The following is an 18,203-nucleotide window of genomic DNA, read 5'->3' on the forward strand; positions in this document are numbered from 1 at the left end:
AATAATAATAATAATGAATATTAAACACTCCTTCAATCTCGTTTAATGACATCTTACTGCAAGCAGGTGGTGCCACCGTGTGGTTGAAGCTGGACATGCTGAGAGTGCGGAATGACCCTTTTGTTCTCTGGTACATACATTGATTTAATTCAATATCTTTTGCAAACAAACATGTCTGACTTCAGCTTTATGGAGGAGGAAGCATTCACCTTGACGGTCTTCAGGGACTGTGTGGACTTGGTCGCTTTAAGGATTAGTATGTGTTAGTGGATAAGCTGTTATCACATTAATCCATGGATAGCTTATCTATACATACTGTTTTATCAACGGCCACTCCTCTCAGACTATTAATAGTTGTGACCTGTTGAACAAACGGAAGAATACACAACTTAAGTTTGTACTTGTTGACAGTTTACTTAAACATGATGGCAACAACATGGTCACACAAACATCACATGTGCTAAACTGTATGTACTGAGAGGAGACATCCTAAAAAATGTACTAATATCTGATGCTCATACAGAGAACTGATTTATTCCCCACTGCAGGCTTAGTCTACTTTCCAAAACATTAAAGAGCTCTCACCGGTCACTTAACGTGTGGATCATCTATCAGCGCGGGGTATTAAACTGTGCATCACCTCCACACATCATGTCTAATAACTCAGTTTCTTTCTCATCCTGCTGTGCCTTGTTTTATATTCTAGTCAATGAGTGCACTTCAGTCCTGATGGATAGTCGATATCTTTTATATCCGTTTGTGTGCAGCCTGCTGGATTTGTAGTTTCTTTTAGCCATTTTGACATCAAACTTGTGTTATCTGTCATAACCACTGGATATTTATACTCAGGCTTTAAATTTAATATGCATTTATATAATTATCCTATAAACCAAAGGCACAGGCATCTTAGTTTTTGCTTTATGAAATGTAAACAAACATTTTCTTTTAGTGTGATTTGCATTATTTGTGCAGACTGACAGATGGCTGACAGATTTAGGAGTTTGTGAAAGCTTTATTCGGTTAAACTGCGAGAGACCAATGTGTATGAGAGTCTCTCAAATCACATTCACAAAATATTAAAAAATGAAGTCACCATTCTTCCTTGACATCACTAAAAAATGAAATGACAATATGCAGTGAGTGTTTTATTAGTATCAAATTAATAAACTTATTTAGAGACATTTCTTCTTGCTGAAAAAGACACACTTGTGTTCAGACCCACAAAACCTGGAGTTTAAGCACATAAATGCAAAGAAAACAAATCACCAACACGAGACAAGGTCCTGATACAGCAGTGTCAGAAGAAAAAAAAGAAAATGAAATCAAAACTAATGCCAGATTCCAACATTATTACACAAGAAAACTGCACTAAACCATCAACTGAGATGTTTGCATTTTTACGTTCACATATCCGGGCAGTGAATGCAACACGCGTAGAGGCACCCGTTCAGGCGCCTCAACAGAAGCAGAATCACAGTTTCACGGCAATGCCAGGAGCTCGCATCACAAACAGAAACAGACTCAACGATTTGGGGGATGAGCAACGTTCCCACCTAACCTCGAAGCGCTCTGAACACCCAGGCGAAGCACAGGGGAGTGGATGGAATCGTAACATGGCGGACAGCGAGGACAGGCTGCAGGGGTGTGACAGGTATCACCAGTGAGAAAAATGATTCCTGTCACGCTGTGTTTCAACGAAATGTGAAGGGGCTTAAAAGAGGGAACTGTAGAAATCGTGAAATAAGAGGAAAATAAAAAACTTTTTCCCCATGGAAGCACATCCAAACTAACAAAAAAAACAAACAAAAAGAAATCAAAGTCGACGTGGGCACATTAATGACTGAAGATTTGATTTCAAAAGAGACCATTAGAGGCAATTTCCTCCCCTTCATTAAAAAAAAAAAAAAAAAAAAAAAAAAAAAATCAAATAAAAATTACAAGCCACCATTCAGGCCTGTGGTGAACACCTCTCAGTCTATTTTACGGCCTACAGGTGCGCCCCTCTCAGTGTTTGCTGTCTGCTGAGGCCGAGCGGGAGCGTGAGGGGGATCGAGAGCGGGAGCGAGACTGTTTGCTCTGAGCGGGAGCAGGTGAACGTGAGCGGGACCTGGAGCGGGACTTGGAGCGAGACTTGGACCTGGAGGGGGATCTGGCGCCCGACTTGCCCCCTCCTGAAGACCTCCTCTCTGGGGTGCGACTGGCAGACCTGGAGCGGCTCCTGGAACGGTTGCGGCTCCTGGAACGACTCTTTGAGCGGGAGTAGCTGCGGGAACGGGAGCGACTCTTGCTGTGACTGTTGGAGGAAATGAGTTTCACTTAGTACAACATTATTATAGCAGAATCAGTAACAGGCCGATCTTCAAACTGCACTGAGAAGGATCTCTATGTAAAAATAAGTCTGGAGCTCACAGATTTTCCCCAAATGTGCCAGATTCTGTTTGCTGTGTTGGGTTCAATCACTGGTGGGAAATACACTCAGGGCACAAAAAGTGACCAAGAGTTACAGGGTTATTGTTTTTCTAACTAAGCCTGGCTAGTTGTTTTCCCCTGCTTTCAGATTTTATGCTAAGCTAAGCACCTGCTGGCTATAGCTCCAGACTTAATGGAGTGGTATTGATTTTCTCATTCAACTCTTGGCATGAAAACAAATAAGTGTATTTCCCAAGGCGTTGGTAAATCTACAAGGGAAAAAAAAAATCACCTTCTGCGGTCCTCGAAAATCTTCAGCTTGCGTCCATTCAGTTCAGTCCCATCCAGCTTAGCGATGGCGTTCTTCAAGTCACTGCGAGATGCAAACTCAACCACTCTGTATTAAAACAGAAGCACTGATGAGGATCAAACTCTGAGGACAGAGGCCGTCTGATATGCTGGACTGACAGAACAACTCACCCTTCGTTTTTGTTGGGTCTGTGAGCGTCCACAAAGGTAACTTCACCTGCTTTTCTCATCAGGTCTTTCAGGTCCTGTTTCAAAGCATAATGTGAGATTAATGACAAAGAACGAAAGACACTGTGCCAGTGAGAGCCTTTTCAGACCTGGAGGGAGAGAAGTGAGCAAGCAGTAAGACACCAGGACACACTGAAACTTGGGTTATCATCTAATGCTGACTTTTGTCACTGTGATAACCTCCAATTTCAGTGGAGGGCATGTAAACAAAAGAGCCACTGAAAATGCTTAGTGTGGACAAGTGTTGCCTTAACTCAGTTTTAAAGTCCCATTAATTGGCACCATGAATTCGCTTTTTTCTTTCTTTTCTTTTAGCTCATAAGCAAAAAAAACAATTCAACTCCACAATGAGACGCCTGACAGGTACACGGCAGTAAGGGTTTTCATGTACTTGAGGTTAAAACTTGCTGCATTTTTGCATACAAAATAGTACTATGGGTAAGTGGACAGAAATTTGATCTAGAGTCCCTTTATATTCATATGACCTATGAAAATGATTTGGCTCAAAAGTAGTAGTGTTTACATGGTAAAACTGACCCCGTCCCATTTGAGACTGTAACTCTAAAACCCTTTACCACCCGACCCTAAACAAACCCAATCACATGAGTTTATGCTACTTACCGCTCCATACCCAGGAAGATATTAGCATAGAGCCACTTGTCCAAATAGCAAATGGGAACCAATGCAGTGTTAAGCTCTTGAGAAACGACCTCGGCCTTGACTCAGCATCCGGCCTCCACAAGTAAGGAACCACCAGAGAGCAAGTAGGGGGAGGGGTGTGCGCCCAACTCAACACCCCCCCAGCTCCATCAGCAACAGAAAAAGACCCAAACGGGAGAGTGTAGGGACCGTGGATTTGAGGGGGGTTACAGCAGTCGGGGATGCCAGCCCACAGAACCTCCAGACTGTGGCTACGGACCTCCTAAGGCTACCGTATCCTGCGCTAGACCACTTTCACCCGCTACGGGGCCCAGCCAAGACTTTAGACCGGCGGCAACTGCGTGTAAGGAGAGGCACCAAATGGACACTATTCAGAAAAACAACCAGGAGAGGGCGCTACACACTTCTGACACCTCCGTGGAGGGTGCATTCACCTCTGATAAAAAGGAAACCATATCAGAGCAGCTGTTAAACAGTTAAATGTTTTTAGTAAGAATGCCCATCAGCAGCTGTAATGTGCTCTGGTCTGAAGAGGAAAAAAAAAAGAAAAAAGAAACTGTCGATGTTAAGTTTAAAAAAAAAAAAAAACCCACTGGGGGGCTTTTTATTTCAATTGTCCAATTAACTGATGAATATTTTATTCAATCTGACTAGAGACAAATTGACCCGGCCTGATCAAATGAATGCTGCTTCATTTAAAAAACATGTAATAATAGAGTGATATGAGTTTTTCTGTAAGAAGCCTGCGTTGTAAGGTACATCAGAAAGTTCTCTTACCTGCCAGCTAATCCGTGAAGACAAGTTCTCCACAATGAGTCTATGGTCAGTCCGCACTGGAGGCCCATACCTGTCCGGCCAACAAAGAAAAACAACAATAGAAATTTTAATGCGACATTATCTTTGGGGGAAAAGGGGAAAGGGGGGCGCAAATGTTTCACTATGGAGGCTGTAAATGCATCCACATCAAACCAGAAAGCCCTCAGTATTAAGTATGGGCTGAATTCATTCTCACAGACAGTTTCGCTTCATGCTCACTGCTGTTGTATTTGCCATCTTTGTCAGCCTAAAAGCTGAACCAATATTTGACTGTGACTCAGAGGTGGAAAAGCAGGTTCACACCTGGTGACTTATTGTAGTTAATGCAGCTCAAAACAGTAATATCAAATTTCTTTTTGTACTTGTATTTTATGCCTCACAAATGCACTTTTTTTTAAGTTAGGTTGTTCTTAATTAATTGGATAAACCACAGACTGTACATAAGAGGTGGACAGTGTGTCTCCACTTTCTCCCAATGTCCAAAAATCAGGATAAAATATCCTAGAAGAAGTCGCAGGTGACACCACTTGGCAACGGAGTCTGCGCAGTAGTGATGGGGGTGTGGAGCCACGGTAGCAAAGTCCCTCCCATACGCGTGTCCAACTCAACTGTGAGCACACGCAAGCTGTCGATCATGATATCATATCCCCTTTTTATAGCATCAAATTACTAATTAAAACCAAACTTATCAGAAAACACACTTGCACATACTTCAGGGTGATAAGAACTATTAACTAGTTCAGGTTTCAGGTACTGTGAAGCAAGTGTACCTGGATCCACTGCTACGAGATGGGCGATAGCCGCCACCGCCGCCGCCACCGAAACGACCCATTCCAGGGCCACCACCTCTTCCTCTTCTGGAGCGAGCATGCTCAATAGTGACCCTGAAAAGAAAAGCGAGACATTGTGATGATAATACCATCAGGTGAACAGTAACAACAACCATAATAGACAACCAGCAGTGTAGTTACTTATAAATCTAAATCTGTCTGGCCCTGACAAATAATTTATTGGATTAAGTTTGTTATTTATAGGGGGCAAATGTGCACTATTAAATACATCAATATGCTTCTGCTTTACAGGAAGCAGAAAGACTTAAGTGATAGAGAGGCAAATGCTGGAGATGAAGCATTGACGGTGAATAATGAAACAACTGCCGGGACGCTGATGATTGTGGCATATACTGGTACAAATACTGACAAAACACTAGACACAAAACACCAGACATGACTGGCAAGTTCCCTCAATTATAAATGGGGTTGAAGGGATTACACAAAAGCTAGTATAAGTGTTTGGGAAGGGAGCAAAGATATGTACTGGAGGATGGTGAATTTCAGTATCAGGTAACCCTACTGTGACTGTAGTCAAATGCTACATTTACCTTTGGTTACACACCCACCATTCAGTCATTGTGAAACATGCCAGAGAAAGGGGCTCAGAACAAATGAACCATCTAAGATTAGACCATTACCTTTCACTGCACAACTCCTTGCCATTCAACTCGTACACAGCATCATCTGCATCTCTGTGGTCATCAAATTCCTGAGAAGAGAGAAACAACAGGTTATTATTCTCAAGACAAAGAACAGGTAGAGCTGGAGCTGCGGCTAAAAGTGGGCTTCTTTTAGTTAATTAAGAGGAGGAGATGTATGTGAGAAGTGTCTGAATCAGTTGGATCAAAATTCATAATTCACACAAAGTGACTCACCACAAAGCCAAATCCATTCTTCAAGTTGATTTCCCGAATGCGTCCATATCCCTTGAAAAACTTCTCCACATCTCTCTCTCTGGCGTGTGGGCTCAAGCGGCCAATGAAGACACGACAACCACTCATTGTTATCTGCTGAAATGGGAAAACACACATGACATTTTAAACATTACACCAAATGTGGAGCTGAAACAGATAAATATTTAACTATGACGGTCCAATGACTTCCAGAAGCCAGTAGTTAGTTTTAGCCATTCACAGAGTGGTATTACAAGCGTAATCGGTAACAGATCTGTTACTGACAATAAAATCAGTCACGATGGCAGATTCTGTGTAGCATTACATCTTGAAACCGAGTCAAAAAGCTAACATTGCATCTATCCAGATCTTTATATGAACAATATGTAAATTGGTTGGTTTCTTTTGTGGATCCTTTGTGGGTGTGTAGTCGTTTAATTTCACTTTGTCTTCACAAAGTATCACAACTATACAATTCTTAAAGCAATTATCTCCAACGTTCATAACCTCAGTTTGTACCTTCTCAAGTGCAAACAGGTGAACATGGTGCAATGGAAGACGAGAGCCTAAAAATGATTCCGATCTACACGAAGGTTATAATGTTCAGGTTTTGCTAGACCTGCTTGAAAGGTGTTACTTCAACATCTATGATGATTTAAAGTAATTTAAGGCGATGTCGCGTAGCCTCCAGTTTCTATTTTATCCTCGATTGTTAAAATAATTGGGGTGGCCAACGTAATAAACGCACATCTCAGTATAACACAATAAAATTAAGTAGCACCACACGCAAAAACCTCAAAAACGACCATTAAGTCAATTCTACACCTCTCTCTCTCGTTATCTCGACTGAACTCATCAAACCAGTCAACCACTTGGGCCCATCTTTAGCTTGCTAGCTAACGTAGTCCTTTATGGCACGTTGTGACAACAGAGAACGTGTTGGTGTAAAAATATCTCAATTCCATCTCAATTCCATGGATGGGTGTCACTGGTGACATCTAAAAATGTTCCAAAAACCATTCAAATGTAGCTGCATGACGTTGAGCTTTACATTTACCCGGCTTAAAAACCATTTTATTTCCTGCTTGGTGCGTCCATCATGGCTGTAGCTCGCCTCGAGGTCGACCTCAGCTAGCTAAGGCGAGCTAAAGTTAGCTACCAGCCGTTAGCCACATAATTCACTGTTCAGAACACACCAGCCCTGCAGTTTGCCATTTCCAAAAGCGCAGAGTTAATACATTTATTTAAGGCTAATTAAATCCGATTCTCACCTGTTTTTGAATCTCTGTTTCGGTTGTGTACGTCTCTGGTTAGCTGCAACTTCTACGTTCGCTACGTCGTCTCTGCCCTATTCGACTGTATCAAAATGGCGAATGAGTCCAAAGAGCGGGGAACAGGAAATGCTGTCGCTTTTACGTTGCCAGTTTGGGGTTTGGTCATTAACTGCTGCAGTTAATACTTAACTTGTTTAAAGTTGACGACTTTGCTCCTTTGTCATTCAGATGAGTAGAACAGAGCTTGTAAACGCATTACAGTGCAATAAAGAGCGTTTTTTCCTATAAAAAAAAATAAATAAATAACTGAGCACGGATTTCCTCAAAGGGGATACAGCACGGATTTGGCAACCCACCTCAGAATTTACATTGAAAGCACAGCATGTGAAATGAAGGGGCGCTGGAAACGCAGAGTTCCGTTTTAGTCCCATATAATTATTTCTCTTTTACTAGTTTGTTATGTTATATGTACATATTAATAATGATATATTGCTGCATGTAGTCATAGTGATGTTTTGCCAACCAAAGGTATTTTTTCTTTGATTTCAGCATTATATAAATCTCTAATTTTTATTAAAAAAGTTAGTATTATTGAAATTAACTAACTTGCTCCTATTTTCACCGACTGTATATACTTAGGCATATAAGCCAGACTCAAACAGGACCTCTAAGACAGACATGGTATGAATTTTAAAAAATCAGACAGTGATAAAAGCATTTCTCAATTTCTTGTTAGTTATTGGCCAACTTCGATTAGCTGATATTGGACAATATATTTGCCAGGGATCTAAAATCTACAAATGATTAATGTTTAAAATGAAATGTCTTTTTTTTTTTTGGCTTACCCACTGAACGTGAAGTTAAATGAAAGTGCTTCATCATACTGCTGCTATAAATAACATACAGTGACAATCCAATATAGTCATAAAAAGTCATGCTCACAGACTGATGAACCCAGACATGTTATGAAGGAGCACAACATTTCCTTGTTATTCTGTCTCTTTATTCTAGTACTATATCATCATTCTTGAACTTGTCTTAGGTCTTAGGTTAGGAAAAGGAAATACAAGGTTAAGGTTGACACAGTACGATAGAAAAAAAATACCTGTCTGGTCAGCTCTGTGGAAAGTGCCAAAGACTTCTGAGCATGGGATACTGATCACGGTACAGCTCCAGTCAACTCAAAATATACCCCAAATCCCAACACAATACACTTGGTGAAATGTAAGCCTACATCAAAAATAAATGAGAAGATAGCTTATTTAAGAACATGAAGAAGAAGTCAAATGATTAATTTGCACTTTCAACCCCATTTATGAAGGTGTTCAGCAAGAACGAGATGACCGCCACTATTACGAGTCATGTGATTTCCTTCCTGAGAAAGGGTAGCTGTCCATAAACACACTACAGCAGGAGGGATGGGGAAAGATTAAAATCACGTGTGGTCTGGTTCACTGAGCTTTTGCATTTGAAAAAAGCAAGCGGCATGAGTTAAAACAAGTAAAACTGCAAAGAGCCGATGTTTGTCATCATCATTAGGCTATCGTCATTATAATAACCAGCGTCAGTGTCAGAGGGGGAAATAGTTGTCAACAGGGCTGAAATAACTTAATGACATCATATTCTACCACTGAAATGCTTTGTGTATGTAAACATGTGACAGCTCAGTTCACATTGGAAATAAATCAAATATAAAATTATGGTCCCAAAGGAACAGTTTGACATTTTGAGAAATACACTTATTTGATTGATACCACTCTTGCGCCTGTGGGAAAAATATGAAGCATTAGACATCGGCCGATTAGCTTAGCTTAGCTTAGCATAAAGACTGGAAACAGTCTACCACCACCTCTAAAGCTCGTTAATTAACATGCTATGTCTCGTGTGTTAATCATACAAAAAGTATGATCAAATAAATAGAAAAAGGAACTCAAACAACATTGAGACCAGTTACTTCCTGGAGTCTCTGTTAGTTCCTGTCAACTGCTCCAGCCAAGAAATAGTCTGGCCCATAACCAACGTAAACCATCAAATTGTCATTTTTACACTTTGGTTTTTGTACAGATGAAGCAGTTTTTGAAAAATTGCGTTAAAGCTGTCAGAGGGCTGGTAGGTGGATTTTGCCACCTCTGGAGGAAGCTAGGCTAGCTGTTTCCCCCTGTTTCCAGCTTTTATGCTAAGCTAAGCTAACCAGCTGTAGCTTCTTATTTACCTGACAGATGTGAGAGTGTATCAATCTTCACATCTAAGTCTCAGCAAGGGAGCACGTAAGAGTATTTCCCAAAATGTGAAAGCTCTTACTTTAAGTAATACTGTAATTAAAGGAGAATACTGTTTGTTTGGGGTTTTTTTTTGTCTCACTCAGTCTTTATCAGTTTGATGGCGGAAAAAAAAGGTGATGATACCAGAATCAACCAGGATCATTCTCTGGGTGTTAATGTACATTTCCTAGCCTGGAAGTTATCGCACCGTTTTAATATAAAGACCTTTTGGATATAAAAGCGTAGACAAAAATTGTACTGGGTCACAAAGTCAATAATTGTCATTGTAGCAGCTTGACTCTCTTTGTGTTTGTATCTCTGAGATATTCACAGAAATCGACTGGGCTGCCGAGGCTGCGTGAACAGCGACTATTTAAGATGAACAGTATTCGCCCTTGATTGTTTACAACCGTCTATGAACTAGTTACACCGGCAGGTAACAGCCAGGTCAGTGTTTAAGGTTAAGGTAAGTCCCAGGTTAGATCGCCTCTTTTACAAAAGGACAAGGAGAAGAAATAGTTGATGATATGATCAGAAGTGTCGTGCCTCAGCTTACTTTGATGTTTTGTTAAATTCTTTCAACATGCAAAATTTTTACGAGTTCAGGTTGAACTCGAGGGAACAATCAAATCCTCCTTAACCCTCTAAAATGGCCAAAGTTAACTCCTCGCGTTCCACACAAAGAAAGCAGAGTCAACGATATCAACTGAAGGCCACGTTGAGGTTATTGAACGAGAACTTGTTGAAATTGAGCAGATTAGCAGTTTCCTGGTAACGTCGCTATAAGTAGCCTCAGGTGTCTATCTAGTTATTCTACAAAAGCAGCTCTGAAGGCAGGGCAGGGAACAAGGCTGACAAAGGTTTAAAAGTTCATGGAAAAGACTTATAATAACAGACTACAAACTTCAGATCTACAAGTGGTTGTTGTCAAGTCTGAGCCACGCTTCAGCGCTCAGGGCTCGGGTCAAAGTTTGCCTCTGTCGTCCTGTCGCCTGCAGAGAGGACAGGCAGGGCCTCTGTAGGTCTGAAGTCTCTGGTAGAAGCTCATTTCCTTTCCTGCCTCTTTACTCAGAGGACAAACAGTATGAGGTCAGGTGGTTGTTCAAGCCTACTAATGCCACTTGAGCCACGAGCAGAGGTGGCAGGAAGGTCCCGAGGTCAGTGCACGTGGGGCGGCTCACACCCTCGTGTGGCGACAGCTGTGGGAGGAGCTGGTGGCGGCCGCTCCGGACGGGGACGAAGGGTCCTCGTCGCTCGACTCGTTCTGCTCCTCTTTGTGGAGGCCGAGGCTGATGTGGCTCTGCAGGGCGGCCGGGGTTAACCACTCCTTGGGTAGGCAGCTCTGCAGGAAGGGGATGCAGGAGCTGAAGTACGCCAGTCTGTTGACCCAGCGAGGGATTTCCCGTCCACACAGCAACTGAGAAAAGTGGAAATATGTGATGTGAAGCATATCATCTTTGTTTTATTTCTACAAATACAAACCAGCAGATGTGATGGTTTTGCAACTTATTAAATTGCTTTATTTTCTATTCATGTATATAGGGATACAAAGAATCAGAGGCCGAGATATCCTGACTTTTAGACTCTACTGTGGGTCAAGCACTAATAACACTGGATCCTACATTTCCCATAATGTAACTGTAAAGGCTTTCCTTTCATAATGCTAATGCTAGCTGATTATGAGGCTGTGTTAATGCTAATGTCATCATGCTCACATACTCACAATGACAACATGCTGGGAGGGTAAAGAAAACCTTGTTAACCATCTTAGTTTAGCATGTTAGCATGCTAACATTTAAAAGTATAGCTGCTGATGATGATGATGTTAGCATTTGGAAGCAAACCAAAGTAACAAATTGAAATGTGAAGCCGATGATGGAGCTCGATAAAAAGTTAAGGAATCAGGAAAGTTAGTAAAATTTATCCTGAAGGGATCATGAAAATCTGTGATATTTTAAGAATGGACCCATCTTAGCATTAAAAATAGCACTAAAAATGTAGTAGCGTTGAAGCCCAAGCCGATATAACCCTGATGACATCAACAGAGTTATTTTTCCAGACTTAAAAAGTTCCCTTCAGAGCCACAGAGGACATTATATAACTGCTTTCACAGAACTGAGTAGTACTCCCTTGTACAATAATACTAAGTGTACTTCTGTGAACAAACTTGTAATCTGATCTTTTTTCTGCCGTATTTATAGTTGTTCCTCAGCACCGCTCGGCGTCCTGTAGTGTCTGAACAATACATACAAGTAGGAACAAAAACAACATTTGTCAGTAAACACCGTATCAGTCTGACCTCAGACAGCGAGGAGGAGAAGTGGTTGCAGTTTTTGTGCATTAGATGGTAGGCGTTGCCTTTGAACTCTTTACCCAGCTCCTCCATGATTTTATCTATGTCCTCCTCTGTAAAGTCTGTGGTGCCCAAAACAATGGCCTCCCTGTTTGAAAGCATACAGATAGGTATCAGCACACTTATCTTCACCATCAACATAACGACATCACGGTCTATTGTCTGCTAAAATGGAGCACGCTCACTTGAATTTGAAAGTCTCTCCCAGTTCGGCAGCGTTGCCGGGGTTGATTTCAAAGATGCCACTGAAAGGGTACGGGTGACCCCCGTATGCAAACTCTGTGTGGACAAAGATGTAAAACACAGGTTAACTCCTCCAGTGGAAGCATCAACTGTAATTACACACAAGCAAGTGATTAATGGCTGACAATCTGTGCTTAAATCATTAGGCCTGGCTAATTACAGTCCTCTCTGCCCTGTATTTACAGCAGCATGATGGAAAACACTGGAGGCACAGCATATCGAACACACTATTAAACTGTTAGCTTTGCAGCTTCTGAATTAAATTTGAATTTATACGCTGTTACAGCCAACACACAGCGCTGTTTCATATGTCAAAGCAACAGATTACTGATGTTGGTAGAACGTGGATGTAAGTATACAAAGTAACTTTTAATTAACATATGATGAGTTTATAAAATACAATGAATTCTACAAATGACCAGCTAACACAGTGATTCTTTGTCATGACTCTAAAGTTAAAAAAACTGTTTTCAAAACATGCAAAACTGTGAACATTGAATCCAATCCAGAGCCAATATTTCTGGCTGCAAAGAAATAATGGAATTCCAAGTGATCTAGTTTGGCGCTGGTTTCTGCCTCTTTTTTCAGACCACACACACACACACACACACACACACACACACACACACACACACACACACACACACACATTACACAGTGAGTCAGTGGTGACTCAACCCAGAGAAATGGGGTCATGTTATTATTAGGAAGCACAATTCCATATTCCAGTTTTGACTTCATCTGTGTCTGTGAAAGCAGCCTCGCACAAACCTCGTGATCAGACGGCGCTGCTCAGGTCCGAGTGAGGCCTGCTGTGATCCTGCTAATGGGATTCACAGGCATAAAGGAGAGGGAGGGTCTTACCTCTGCCATAAATCTCAATGCCTGAGTGGAAGACTCCAATGCCCAGATTGGAAGTGTATTCGTTGATCCAGTACTGCAGAGAGCGAGAGGGAGAGGAAGAACGAGGATCAATAATAAGAGTTACTTTGTGTTGTATCAGGAAAGAAAATGCAGCAGAAAACACTGTGGCCTTAACTTCTGCATCATGCACAATACACTCAGTCTCAGAAGAACGCTTGATTGAACGGCTTCTTCACAGGAGACATGCTGATAGCAACACGAGTCTGAGCAAAAACAAGTTACATTTAGTCACAATTAATATACTTCAGCATATTAGTATTTGGAATTTGGGTATCACAATGATTTTACTGGATTTAGCTTAGCTTAGCATGAAGACTGGAAAAAGGGGGTGACAGCCAGCTGAGCAAGTCTGAGGATTATTGTATTTACACCTTTTGTATGAATTCAACAAACAAGGTATAACGTGTTAATGTGTTTCCAAAAATTTCTTATGCTAAGCTAAGCTAACAAACTCCCAGGTCCAGCTTCATACGTAGCGTGAAAGTGACATCGATCTTCTCATTGAACTCTCAGCAAGAAGGCGATTTATGTCAAACTATTGCTTTGAGAAGTTCATCTGTGGCAGTGGTTTATTGCTGCTCTTGAATGGTTTTTAAGGCGGTATTTTTTTTCTATCGGATGGTGTCTTTTAGATTATTCTCACTAGCACTTTCTTTTAAATGCATTTTGCTTCATTCTGATTTTGTGGAGCGGCAGTCGGTCACTTGGTGGAGCAGGTTGACCATTAATTACAAGGTCTGCAGAGTTTCTTTACAAGCTGAAATGTCCTTTAGCAAGACACCGAACCTCAGTCACTCCCAGTGTGTGACTTACAGCTCTGCATTGTGCTGTTCATCTGTAACTCACTGTTATTCCTGCCTGTATTCACCCGAAGACTTTTAAATAAAATCAAACTTTTATCATCATTCGTTACCTTTATCGACTTATTCCTATTCAGCATTGTAACAATGGTGGCATCCCAGCATGCACTGGGCAGAAGACAAGACCACAGAGGACTGATCCATCTCAAGGGCAGATCAATCAATCACAGAAAGAGTCTGGACTCTTTGGCTTGTTAGAGGAAAATTCACACATGCGAAGAGATCCTGGTGATCTACGAGCCACCCTGCCGCCCTTCACTGCAGACAATCATGAGCTAATTTATACCCAGACTACAACCCCCCCCCCCCCACACACACACACACACCCACTGACACCCCCACACCCTTACAGCAGAGGAAACATGCTAAGAGCTATCCACAGTGCCCCAGATGCACCCTATTAATAATAGAACAGGCTTCAGAGTGATACAATAAAAGCACATCCACCATTCCACTTTGTGTCAACAGAGTCTTCTCACGTTTCTTCTTCTACTCCGTTTAGCTCTCGTGCTTTTGTCATTTCACACCGGGAACTCCCAGTTCTCAGCTTCAACGTACAAGGACAAATCTTCAACCTGAGTGAAAGCTATCAAATGATGCCCGTTTTCTCCTGAGTGCACAAACAAGTGAGTCCTGGCAGGAGCTCTTTCAGTCATTATATTGTGCCTCAACTCTCGTGCTTCTGTGAAGTCATGCTGCAAGCCAACGCTGCTGCAACGATCCATGCAGTCTCCCTCACAACACACTGCCTATGCAGATCCAGCACGCACTGCCACACACATCCACCAGTCACAGTGAATTGACATTAAAGCCGATCGATTCATCGTCGCCCCTCCTCGCATGATTCACTCTCAGGCGGATCTCGCTGCCTACTCGTGCTTTTGTGTTTAATTCTCTGCAAAGTATTTAAGGCTGACTGTCAGCGCCTTCATGATCACTTTCTCCCCCTTCAACAGCCCCTGCATGACCTGTTAAGTCCCGCCACAGCAGAGCCACACTGGAATTAAGTCAGCTGTTTGAGCAGCTGTCATTTCTGGCCCCGGTGAGGTCCTCATCTGTGAGACGACACCAAGAGAGCCCAGAGTCCAAAAGCTGCTCCTGGCTTTGTGTTCTGACGATGCATTGAGTCCTTTTATCACAGGTTCATTTTTGTTTTGCATTTGTACAATTGCTCCAAATATGGAGTGAGACGATTCATGTTTGGAAAGCTACAAGATGAGGACACTTGTTGAAATACTTCAAAGACGCATTTGCAGAATTCAGTGTCGTAACACTGAAGTGAATGAAAACAATGAAGTTAATCACCAGCTGCAGACTTTCTATGATTATTTTTATTATTTCATGGGTGACACTATAACTCCCACCCACCACCTTTTTAGCACTTCTAAGCAGTAATACACATAATTAACAAATGATTTAGAACACACTAGAGTGTAGTTTTAAGCACATTATAGTGATATTTTCAGGCTGGATTCATTACTGTAATGAAGCTCTGATGAAGCTACTGTAGCCGCTTTTTGAAGATATACATATGAATATGAAATTTTATGTTATATTTGTTAAAGCTAGAATACCATATAATACTTCAGCTCTCTATTGTATGACTTCAGACTCATTAGTTACCTCTCTAAGCAGTGGATTTCATTGTCAGTGGCAGGGTCCGCCATTCCTGCACAGGATTCAAGCGGCGTGCACATGAAGTACTTTTGCCACATGTCTACATGAGCTCTGAACACATTCATAGAGAGTTCTGGACTCACTTGAGTGAGCTGAATATGTGCAGATTAATAAATGTTTTATAACACACAGTGAGGACGTGTGTAATCACAGCTCATTAAATATGATCACAGTTATATCAGTCGTTATGACAGATACACAGAAGTTATACTTGTTGATAGATACATAGTAACATCTGCCTACAGCTACAATATACATCATCATAAATAATCTCCTGAGTGTATATTATAAAAGCTAAATAAGAGGAGTTGCAGTAAAGATGTTACTCACTCCACAATGTTTGGCTGTAAATGGAGTAATTCTGTGGAATTACAGCAACATGTTGCATAATATTCACACAGGAGGCTGTTGAGCAGCACAGTGAGGACCAGGCAGTGGGAACATGAATGAATACAGACCCTTGTCCTTTACTGATGTGCGTGGGTTTATGTGAGTGCGTAAAACGTGTGTTTTGTATGTGTGTGCATCACGTGAGCTGGAGGCACAGTGACAGAGGTCAGAGGTTTGAGGGACACTGAAATGAATTCACTTCTCTGCTTTCTAATCTTTTTATGTTCCTGTCCTGGATGCTCTAACTGTTCCACATATGCAGTCATGCTGCTAAATAATGGCTGAAATGACAGAAAGCCCAGAATGTGTTGTCATGACACAACGCATGTCTGCAGCAAAACCAGATAAGACCACATAGACTGAGCATCTTACCGTCCAGGCTCGTCCTAAATCTTTGAAGACGGGGTGTGACTGCACACCAAATTCAATAGAAACATCTTTTAATTTAACACTTGTCAATTTTCAGATGTCCACAGGAGCAGAATTAAAGCAGAAAAATCAAAATCTGTGAACGCTGGGAAAATGATTTATTTCAAGTGTGAATTTATATAAAGAGACTTTTGCTGCAGGCACAACACGGCCTCTTTTTCATGCAATAGCCTGTCTGAGTGGACTCTTTCCAACTTTGAAAGAGCTGTGAAGTGCACATGTGAAACAGGTGTGTATCGGGCCTGCTATTTCTAGTGGTGCATTCACTTCCTCTGCAGGTGTCCGATTACAAGCATGCCTGCCTGAAGCGAAAAGCAACGAAAAAAAGTGAATAAAAAGTCAGCGCAGCGTGGTTGAGAGGGACCCTTACCATATCATACACGTTAAGGATGACAGGTTCATTGGCCATGGTTTAAACCTGAGCTGGAAAGGCAAACGTCCCCACCCTCCACGTTTAATGGTCGTCAGGACCTCCACACCCCTCTGAAGTCACAGGGCCCCGCGGTGGACAGAGGGAGCAGCTGGCAGGCTTCGGCTGGAGGGATAGAGGCTGATCATTCCCCCGCAGGGCAAACAGTGCTCCGCAGGGTGGCCGGGGAGGCGAGGAGAGGTCAGGAAATGTCCCAAAGAAAACAGGACAGCTGGAGCCGAGCGAGATGGAAAGCATGAAACTCAGATCCCGGCAGGGCAAAGCGAGGTGCAGCAGGGGACGCGGCCCATCTCCCGGCTCCACAAATATCTGCTGTGAGGGAACTCGATGCGGACAGGAGGTGTATTTGCGAAATTAAAGCAAACACAGCAGCTCAAAATTTCTCATCAGACGCGTTAGAAGTGGTAACATGATCCGGAGCGGGTATAAAAGGGCCTGCAAGTGTTGAAATCTGAAGCAGGCGCGCTTCTTTCATCACAGGCGAAAAGGCGACAGCTAGGGCGGACGGATGTCAGCGATGGAGGCGGAGTGCGGGCCATTTTCACACGGAGGATGTCGGAGCAGCTGTGGGAGAGGACTCCTGAGCCATGGTGGTTAATTACAGCTGATGGTGGGGAGCGGAGGGGAGGGGGGACTCAAGTTCACCAGCAGCATCCCCGGCCGGCGCTGCTTCTACCGCTGGCGCGCATCCAGCATCCTCTTCGTCGGCTAGTTGGCACAAAGCTCCGCGGCATGACTCCTCCGACGACACCGCGGACCCGTTGACCCAAAACCGCTCGATGGAGGCTCGAAAACGTATTTGAGAAAGTAGCAAAGCAGCCGAGATTCATCCGCGGCGCGCGGCTGTTCCCCGGCTCTCTGCCTCCCGTCTGTCTCCCTCCGGTTGGGACTGAAGCGTTAGATTACATCATATCTGCCTCCGAGGCAGCATCCTCCAACAGCTGATGTGAGACAGAGCTGCTGGTGGGTGTACAGGAGCACATTTTGTTACAAAATACACCACTTTTACTATTTCTGTCAGCCAGGGTCACGCTGAAATATGCTTAATTTCCACCTTTGTGCTGATCAGCGGCTGAAAGCGTGCGTGAAAAATAAAGTGAATTATCTTGTTGAATGTGCCCCACATTCACCAAGACAATTTACTTTATTTATGGGATCTGCTGGACATTTAGGTTCGTTTTGTTTGTCGAAGTGCAATTTTGTGACTGGCTGCC

At 42.5% G+C, this 18,203-nt stretch overlaps 2 protein-coding genes across 3 annotated transcripts; both read right to left on the bottom strand.

Annotated features, from left to right (window-relative positions):
- Positions 1-1,132: 1,132 nt before the first annotated feature.
- srsf5a (serine and arginine rich splicing factor 5a) lies at positions 1,133-6,262 on the bottom strand. 2 transcript variants are annotated; one of them, XM_070978517.1, is made up of 7 exons: positions 6,131-6,262; positions 5,894-5,964; positions 5,193-5,306; positions 4,384-4,453; positions 2,890-2,963; positions 2,702-2,806; positions 1,133-2,293 (listed from the first exon to the last, which is right to left on the bottom strand). In XM_070978517.1, the coding sequence occupies exons 1-7, from the start codon at positions 6,254-6,256 to the stop codon at positions 2,005-2,007; spliced, it is 849 nt and encodes a 282-aa protein (XP_070834618.1). In that variant the 5' UTR covers positions 6,257-6,262; the 3' UTR covers positions 1,133-2,004. The 2 variants fall into 2 exon arrangements, with proteins under 2 accessions (XP_070834618.1, XP_070834617.1); XM_070978516.1 differs by having other exon boundaries at positions 4,384-4,461; positions 5,192-5,306.
- A 2,144-nt stretch (positions 6,263-8,406) lies between these two features.
- Positions 8,407-17,960, bottom strand: LOC139342742 (deubiquitinase DESI2). Its single transcript, XM_070979991.1, has 5 exons — positions 16,930-17,960; positions 13,144-13,216; positions 12,222-12,315; positions 11,983-12,124; positions 8,407-11,100 (listed from the first exon to the last, which is right to left on the bottom strand). The coding sequence occupies exons 1-5, from the start codon at positions 16,966-16,968 to the stop codon at positions 10,861-10,863; spliced, it is 588 nt and encodes a 195-aa protein (XP_070836092.1). The 5' UTR covers positions 16,969-17,960; the 3' UTR covers positions 8,407-10,860.
- Between the last annotated feature and the right edge of the window lie 243 nt (positions 17,961-18,203).

Source organism: Chaetodon trifascialis, chromosome 14 (assembly GCF_039877785.1).
Source record: "Chaetodon trifascialis isolate fChaTrf1 chromosome 14, fChaTrf1.hap1, whole genome shotgun sequence".
Classification (NCBI taxonomy): domain Eukaryota; kingdom Metazoa; phylum Chordata; class Actinopteri; order Chaetodontiformes; family Chaetodontidae; genus Chaetodon; species Chaetodon trifascialis.

Excerpts from the sequence above, each read along its gene's own strand:
- srsf5a (XM_070978516.1), bottom strand. The coding sequence starts at position 6,256 with ATGAGTGGTTGTCGTGTCTTCATTGGCCGCTTGAGCCCACACGCCAGA. Across the intron at positions 4,462-5,191 it reads CTCGTAGCAGTGGATCCAGG|CCGGACAGGTATGGGCCTCC; the intron begins TACACTTGCTTC and ends TTTCTTTGTTGG. Across the intron at positions 2,294-2,701 it reads ATTTTCGAGGACCGCAGAAG|TCACAGCAAGAGTCGCTCCC; the intron begins GTGATTTTTTTT and ends TTCCTCCAACAG.
- LOC139342742 (XM_070979991.1), bottom strand. The coding sequence starts at position 16,968 with ATGGCCAATGAACCTGTCATCCTTAACGTGTATGATATG. Across the intron at positions 12,316-13,143 it reads CATTGAGATTTATGGCAGAG|AGTTTGCATACGGGGGTCAC; the intron begins GTAAGACCCTCC and ends TTGTCCACACAG. Across the intron at positions 12,125-12,221 it reads GGAGAGACTTTCAAATTCAA|GGAGGCCATTGTTTTGGGCA; the intron begins GTGAGCGTGCTC and ends GCTTTCAAACAG.